General features: G+C 38.4%; 1 protein-coding gene across 2 annotated transcripts; it reads left to right on the forward strand.

Annotated features, from left to right (window-relative positions):
- The first annotated feature begins 71 nt into the window (after positions 1-71).
- Positions 72-7,509, forward strand: LOC133346591 (methyl-CpG-binding domain protein 2-like). Of its 2 annotated transcripts, none has more exons than XM_061558258.1 (8): positions 72-328; positions 3,334-3,492; positions 3,833-3,992; positions 4,103-4,240; positions 5,087-5,177; positions 5,692-5,869; positions 6,438-6,568; positions 6,813-7,509. In XM_061558258.1, exons 1-7 carry the CDS (start codon positions 216-218, stop codon positions 6,565-6,567), a joined length of 969 nt encoding a protein of 322 aa, XP_061414242.1. In that variant the 5' UTR covers positions 72-215; the 3' UTR covers position 6,568; positions 6,813-7,509. The 2 variants fall into 2 exon arrangements, with proteins under 2 accessions (XP_061414242.1, XP_061414241.1); XM_061558257.1 differs by having other exon boundaries at positions 73-328; positions 5,066-5,177.
- The last annotated feature ends 871 nt before the right edge of the window (positions 7,510-8,380 follow it).

The following is an 8,380-nucleotide window of genomic DNA, read 5'->3' on the forward strand; positions in this document are numbered from 1 at the left end:
TCGTGTTTAAAAAAAAAGAATTTGTCCCACGACTTCGGTTGGATCGCGGTTGCCGGGGCAACGCGGTCCCGCTCGGCCATGATCGAGGCCCCGGCGCGGGGGATGACTGTAGGAGGGGGGCGCCGCGACGGCAGCAACATTTGTTGTGTGTACAATTCAAACCCAATTGATGTAATTAATAGAGGACAATAGCGGTCACAAACGAGTAAACAAACATGGTGATGTGCTTCGTACCAAACTGCAGGCATTACAGCGAGAGGGACTCGTGCAAGTTCTTTCATTTCCCCAAGACGCGCCACGAGTTCGACAAATGGAAGAAGCTCATCAGGTGAGGAGGGCTTCAGGCTCTGCGCGGCCGCCGGCGAACACAAAGCAAATATAATAACGCATTCACGGGCAATTCGTAGGCGCAACGCGCAAAACCGTGTGGGTTTAGTCGCGTGTGTGCTGTCGTTTATTGTTCGGGGTTTTTTGTTTGTTGTTTGCGAGTTGCATTCATCGGAGAAGAAGCCCGGGGCCTTGGCGCCTGCCTGGGCCTCAGTCAAGGGCTGGTGCTCTGCCGTGTAACCGATGCCTGTGCACATGTAACGCGTTAATGCCCAACACTTTTGCACGCTCTACGCGTCGCTGTTCGCCGACTTTGCGCATCTTGTGGTGAAGTTTGCAGTGTTAAGGCGAGATGTGTGCTCGTCGTCGGTTCGAGGCGCTTTGTTGGGGCGGAGGTGATTTGCCTGCACTCGGGCGAACAAAGCCATGCCCCGCTGTAATTGTGAATTCATTAACCGACATCCAGACGAGGGTTCTGTGTGGCACGGCAACACAATGCAGTAATGTTTATGTCCATCAAGCTACACATTTTCTTCTTCTGGACCAGACCTGGTGGAGTCAATTACTGCTATACAGTCACTGTGTTATTTGTAATGATTTGCAATTGCAGTTTAATTGTACTTGAAGCTAACAATGCTTCAGTAGATATGGTTTACCCCAGGTCGGTTCTGGAATAATGCTTTCAAGCAGAATTTGTACAAGGAAAACATCTTTGCTGGTTTCAGTTCTTGAGTGATCAGCAGGATGTGGAGTCTGAAATACTGTCGGGTTGCCTTCTATTCTAGGCAATAACTCTCCACGCACATCAACTAACCCTACTCATTGGAACCAAAGCACATTTGACAGTGTGTATTAGTGTATGTACCCTTATAAGACCAGGATTCGATTATAATTTCAAACACGGCAGCATTGCATTTAGCCAACATAAAATATTGCTTGCAAAATATAAAATGTATATCAATTGTAATCTAACGGCGGCCCTGAGTATTACTGCAGATGTAATAACCGAATACGCGCTGTCTGCTTCCCTTAACGTTATTAGAAAAAGTAGGTCATGATGTGGCGGTGTCACGTTGTAAATTTGCCATATTCTAAAATTAGCCGCATATTACTCGACTTTAATGATTCATAGCAATCATCGACCCTTACTGGCAGACGAATGCCCCAGGTCACTCGCAAATGAGACAAACCAGGTCTCTTAACTTACCTGGTTAAACTAAATAAATTTATCTTCTTGGTTCTTTCGGTAAAGTCACGTAGAAGGGAAGTAATAAAATAATAAAAATAAAACATAATAACTTTATTATTTTACTTCCCTTCTACGTGACTTTACCGAAAGAACCAAGAAGATGAATCCCTGCAGTCACGAAAGCTTTAAATCGATACCTAAATTTAACTTGCCACTGACCCCGTGTCTGGCTCTAGTGGTGGATTATGGGTAAAACTACGAATTCGCCTGTTAAACCACTACAAAATACAATGGTGTTTACGTCCACCGTTACTTGATTTTTTTTAATAGAAGCATATTGCACGTGTTGCAAGTTCTTTTTCACGATTGTTTGGCAGTCCGTTTGGTCGGCTACGGTACACTGAACCTTAATAGGTTAGTTCTATTTGTTAAATGTTATGATACATTGCCTCTTAAGTCAATGGCGTGTCGAACGCCTCTGCGTCTGACAGATTTTTTAGGAGTGAAGACTGTCCCCGCAGATGTGATATTGTACAAACATTTGTTGTATATTCACGCATACACCAATCGATTAAATAGCACGCAGTGTGCCAAGTTGTCACCTTCATGATGCCTAGGGTTTAGTGTTTTGATTCTCATGGTAAAATTCAATATCCGAAACCAAAAAGGCCAGTCTCAATCGCGGTCTAGCCATGGGAAACCACAAAGTAGTTGAAAAACACAATACGGTCTAGGTGGCCGGATGACTGAGTAAGGGCTGAATGATCACTGTTGATATTATAGGTTTGATTAATTCTCAGGCAGATTACCGTGACCAAACCAGGTTCTCAAGTGTAATGAGTTGATGGTTTCAGCCCATTCACCAATGACTATTTAGATAAAAACTGTCATGTAAAAAAACATTTTCCCAATTAATTTGGATACATTCCAGCCTTTCAAAGTGACTTAGGAAAGTGATATCCGTGATGTCTTCTTCCAAGGTCATTTTCTGACAGGGAAGTGCACTCCTTACTACAGAGTTCAGAATGGAAATGTCTTCAGTTAATGAATGCATTCCTGTATTTATTCTTGGGTCCAGATATTAATGGCCACTGGTTGCAAAATGCACAATGCAATCTATATTGCACGGTGTTTCTCCTTAATAACATTCTTACGATCGAGTACGTGGATTGCAGTTTTATACAGATTTTGTTCACTTTTGTTAGGTCACTTAAATGTTAATTGACTTGTATGCATGTAAATATATACATTCTAAACGTCTGGTTGTCAGCAACACTGTTAAAGTAACACTTGCTTCGATTGTTACTGAGTCGCATAAACATTGCATAATCATCTCACGTGAAATATATATTTAGCTTATTGAGAAAAAAAGAATTCCTTAATATTTTGCTGAAGTTATTCACTTTATGTTCCCATTTTTTTGGTTTCATATAATACACGTCAAAAATAAGTAGTATCTTTTGACTATGCATTTAAGACAGGTTACTCAAATCTGCATTTAAAACTAGGTTTTTGTCAAACTCACGTGAGTTGAAATAATGTGCACCACTGATGAGTTTTGGAGCAAGGCTAAGGTAGATACAAAAAAATTGTATGGATAATTGGAAGAAGACCTTGTATTAAAAGACGTGAATGGTAATCTTCCATATCATTGTAAAGGGTTTCACGTGCTTCTTTGATTATTTTTCTATCTACGTGACTTTACCGAAAGAACCAAAGAATATAATGATCCAGTTTCAGTGTTTGCAATAGAATTGTGTACACGTGATTTGTAAGCCACTAATCACTCAACATGTGTTTTATGGTGTGCATTGTAGTCGTGCTGACAGAGAGCCGAGCCAACACTCAATGGTTTGTAGCTGCCACTTCCCAGATGGAAAAAGAGAACATGGCCCAGCTGTCATTTTACGCAGCCCCAACACACGACTGCTGCCGGCAAGTGATCGGCGTCTCATCAGGGGCATCGATCCAAATGAGTAAGCCTGTGCTTGATATATCTAACCAATATACCCATCTACTCGTGCGAAGGATACTATGCTGGTCTCCTGAGTTCTCACCTGGTTAAAACAAAGTTGAATTGAATATTGCAAAACTGATGAGCCGTGAAAACTGTTTATCTTACACATTTTTATTTTTGTTTCCTTAGGATTTGTACTGAAAATTCGTGCAAAATACAATGTTTAGTTCCGGCAATTTTTCCTTTTCATATTAGTGTGTCCTTCCTGGTAAAGGTTTATCTTGAAGATTAATGTGGTCCCTTAACATGTTTTACACGATGTAAATTCACACCAAGTTTTCTCTGCTTTTCCTCGACAGTCCAAATGTGAAGAAGTTCCGTGGAAAGCCACAGTTGGCTCGATACCTGGGGACCGGTGCAGATATTAGTAGTTTCGATTACAGGACTGGAAAACTGATCCCGGGCAAGTTACAGAAAAACAAGATTCGCCTTCGCAATGACCAAATTGGCCAAGGAAAGGTAAGAGTTCTTGAAAAATACAAAAAACATTCTTTGTTTAATGTTCACTAAGTTTGACATGTGCATTTCAGTTCCTTAAATAATGCCCATCATTTTATGTCTTTTTGAAGGGAAAACCGGATCTGAATACATCCCTGCCCATCAGACAAACAGCCTCTATCTTTAAGCAACCTGTCACCAAAGTTGTAAATCACTCGTCTAGCAAAGTGAAGGCAGATCCACACAGAGCCATTGACCAGCCAAAACAGGTGAGTCAAGTGCACATTTGTCACGATAAATACATATGATTAGCTGGGCAGTGGTGATGCACGCCTGGAATCGATCCTTGTTGAGACGAGGGTTGGTACATTTCAGAAATGTTGTAAAATCCTGGCATACCAGATGAAGTCGGTACAGAAAATTTGGAATCAATCTGTTCCAACTGTATGGAATAGAGTTGGCCCCTGGCATGCACGGGGTTATCTCCTAGTGCTTCAGTTCTTTCTGCTTTAGTAATATTAGTTCTGGTCTAAATTAACTTGAGATGATCAATTTCTAATGTATGTATTACTGGATTTAACTCAAATAGAAATTTTATAGTTTATACTTTTGATAGATGTTGATTTTATAATGTATAATAGTGACTATTTTACTTAATCAGTTTAGATTCACAGATGACTAATAAGCCCATTGAGACATGATGCATTGCCTCTTACAATGAAATCTCAGTCATGTCATGTCATTGGAATACAACAAAATATTAAACCTAACTTAAACTATAACATGTACAAATGTATTAATATATGCAACTAATATGTGTGACATAAACTATAAGTAATGTGAATTATAGACACCCTCGTGTATGAGACAAATAATTCTGAGAGTAAATCAATATATTTATGTGCAAATAATAGTCCAACAGAATTACACATTTCAATACTATATTGTTTACGGACTGTACGTATGCAGTTACCATAACGCAGCTATCTTGTAAAGAGTTGGTGAATCTGAAAGGGCACTTGCCTGTTGAAAATGTGTGATGTTACATTTAATTAATATTTTGTTTTTATTACTATATTATAATAGTATGTCAGATGTTGTCTTCCCTGTGGCAGTTGTTTTGGGAAAAGAGGCTTCAAGGTTGGAGTGCTTCTGATATCACTGAGGAAATCCTCAAGTCTATGGACCTACCAAAAGGAATCCAAGGTACAGTAATATTACTCCTCTTCGGCTTACAATGTATCTGTCTTCACATCTGTATGCTGACCTCGTGATGTTGACAAAGATGGTCTTCTGTTATCTATTCTAAAAGTTTGAAAAATAAAGTTTGGTGAATAAATTGCAATGAACCATTTTTGAATCTCCAAATTAAATTCTGTTATGTGCCAAAGATAGACACCCAAACTTTATTTCCGACTTGATTTTATACCCAACACAGGCCTCCCGTCCTCGATTGCAACTTCTATGTTGACAATCCATCTAAATACCCATCATCTGCATGTGGATGACTTGCCTACTCTAAGAGTATTCATTCTACTACCCCGTCAGTAACCTCCCAAAGTAATCCTATATATATATTTCAAAAGTCCTATTGATGCACACGTCTGTTATTTTACAAAATCGTCTAATGCAGTCACATATTGAGGCCTTTGAAATCAAAATGCCATAACCTTTATGTTACTCATCTAACATGTTTGTTTTGAAACTCTGCTTGTTTAAGGTGTTGGCCCAGGTTGGTCTGCCGAGACGCTCCTGTCCTCACTGGCTAGTGCACTGCACACTAGCTCATCTTCCATCACTGGCCAGATGTCTGCAGGTGTGGAAAAAAACCCAGCTATATGGCTCAACACCAGCCAGCCTCTTTGTAAAGCCTTCACCGTCACCGATGATGATATCAGGTAAGAAATTTAAGATAAGTATCAATTGACTCACTGAGACCTCCCAACTAGCAATCACAAGTATAGAATGACATGTCTTATTTTTGTCACAAACAATCTACAGTTGTTTGACCTTTCGTTTCTGTATTAACTTGCTCAGCCAAAAGGTGGCGCTAAAAGACCACTCTTGTTATTTAGTACAAAACAGGAGTATGAATGAAGTGGTCCAGACATTAATTCACAATACAATCCTTTGTCACATCGGCTCCATACATATCCCCGTGTTTATCTGCATCCCCCATGCTACGTCGTGTCCTTTGTGGTTGTTATGGGCCGAGGTTGGTTAAATACCTGCCACGATTTTTTTTTTATGTTAAGATTACGTTTACTAATAAAGAGAACCGTAGGTTCTGCCATTAAGAAACATTTAAAACATGTTTAACGTCATGAATAATGTTTTGCTTAATTCGATAATGTGGTAAATCTCTGGTGCTGGTATCTTTCAGGAACCTTGAAGGTCTGACATTAGTAGCTATTGAATGCCTTTGCCAGACAATGATTAATTCAACCTCACATTCTGTTGCCATAGAAAACAAGAAGAACGGGTTCAAAGCATTCGCAAGAAACTGGAGCAAGTGGTAATGGCTGATATCCTGGCTTCAGCAGAGGACATAGTGGACGATGAGAGCCCTCCGCCAGAGAAAATGGAAGAAGATTAATGTGTGAAGCAGTACATTTCACATTTATATAATAAGCTAAAATACCACTGTAAAAATGTAAAATCTGCGATTTTGTTTTTAAAATACTTGCATTGTTTTAAAATATTGAATGTTACACTGCAAAACTAACTATTCAAAAGCAATGTTCTATGTCAGAATAACTTTAGTTAATCCAATTATTTACGTCATTGATCCAGGGTTAATGGAATATAATGTTATCTTGATTTGTCTTCCCATTCGTTTAGGGCTGCTGTGCATATCTTGAGAAAAGCAACTAGTTCAACAAGACGACAATTAGCCAAGTGTGTCCAATATTCCAGAAGTCCTTGCCCTTTACAAGAAGGCTGACAAGATAAGGCTGCCATGCTTGAAATATTGCCCGTTTTTTTTTTCAAACTTGATAATTGTTCTCGAACGGTATGTAACTGTAGCTGTGCACATGATGTAAAATGAGGACTAGTCTAAGGGTCTTCATTTTTTTACGTGACTTTTTGCAAAGTCATACTTTGCTGTACATTGATCATGCTTCTGTGACTGTTTTTATACTTTTGCTTTTTCAACAAAGTTATATTCAGTCAAAAAATACATGTTTGCTTAATAAAACAGTGTAAAGTGCTTTTGATAAATCTGCCATAAGTATTTGTGATATGATGGAACCCATTATTAGTATGATGAGCATTCAATACCAATTATGGAATCATTGTAATACACTTTTGTTTCCTTTAAAAAGGTAACTGTCACAAAGTAAAAGCTAGTTATAGATTTGCGTATATTCCCATTTGTGGCACAAGTGTTCATTGCTATATGGTTGTATTGGCTTGCATTAGTTTAATTCACACGGGTGTTCATTTGTCCATGACTGTACAATGCAGTTGAATATTACAAGAAAAAAACATCTAGCATAGTGGATTTCTTTACAAAAAATAAATATATATTAAAATATATGCTTCTGATTTCCTTTTTTATGCAGAAATCTGTAAATACAGACATGAGGTTAATTCCGACAATAAGATTGTATATTTTAAGTTATCTGTATTTTGCAAGATTCAGACTTGCATAGTGACGTACAGTACATATAAAAAGGTTTTGCTGTATGTTATTCAATAACTTTTACTTTAGAAACCAGGTATACATTCCCGTGTTTTTATTCTCTTTCATAATGGGTTTTTGAAACCATAATGTAATCAGTTGTACTCGTGCAATATAATTTTTACCAATTTAGAAAAAAATACAATAAAGCTAACGATGGAAATATGTGATGTGGAATTTTTAAATATTCAGCTAATACATTTTAACCTCCATTTGTACTTAATAAGGTTCTCTAAATGCTGTGGAATTGAATTGTAAAAGGATAATTTTCTAAAAATCCGTATATAAAATAATCTTCCTCTCGATGTTTTTGTATATTTGTGAAAAACACTTAACAGTGTTTCTGTTCAAAGTTTCCGAATTAGAAAATTGTTGCAATTTTGCCACTTTTCTAACTGGCTTTCCGTTGACATGAATCTCGTGGAAAAAAAAATGCACACACAAGAGTGGCCTGAGGGCAGAATTTAAGCCAAGGGGTTGGTGTACTGATTTCGCTCAGCTGGGACGATACATCGAGTCAGGCAATCGACTACGTTTTTTTGGTACTCGATTATTTGGGCTTCTTTAAAAATGGTGGCTGCCCCCCAAATGCCTTCCAAAGGTCTTAAACCCTCTTATCAGCCATGTCCAGTGTGACGCAATGTCGCCATAATAAGGGCTAGACTAAATGGATGGTTGACTTGAGAAAATTACTGAAACATGAGTTAACTTTTCAAACTGGGTA

The sequence above is a fragment of the Lethenteron reissneri genome, chromosome 24 (genome assembly GCF_015708825.2).
Source record: "Lethenteron reissneri isolate LAM-NWPU_2019-01 chromosome 24, ASM1570882v1, whole genome shotgun sequence".
In the NCBI taxonomy this organism is placed as follows: domain Eukaryota; kingdom Metazoa; phylum Chordata; class Hyperoartia; order Petromyzontiformes; family Petromyzontidae; genus Lethenteron; species Lethenteron reissneri.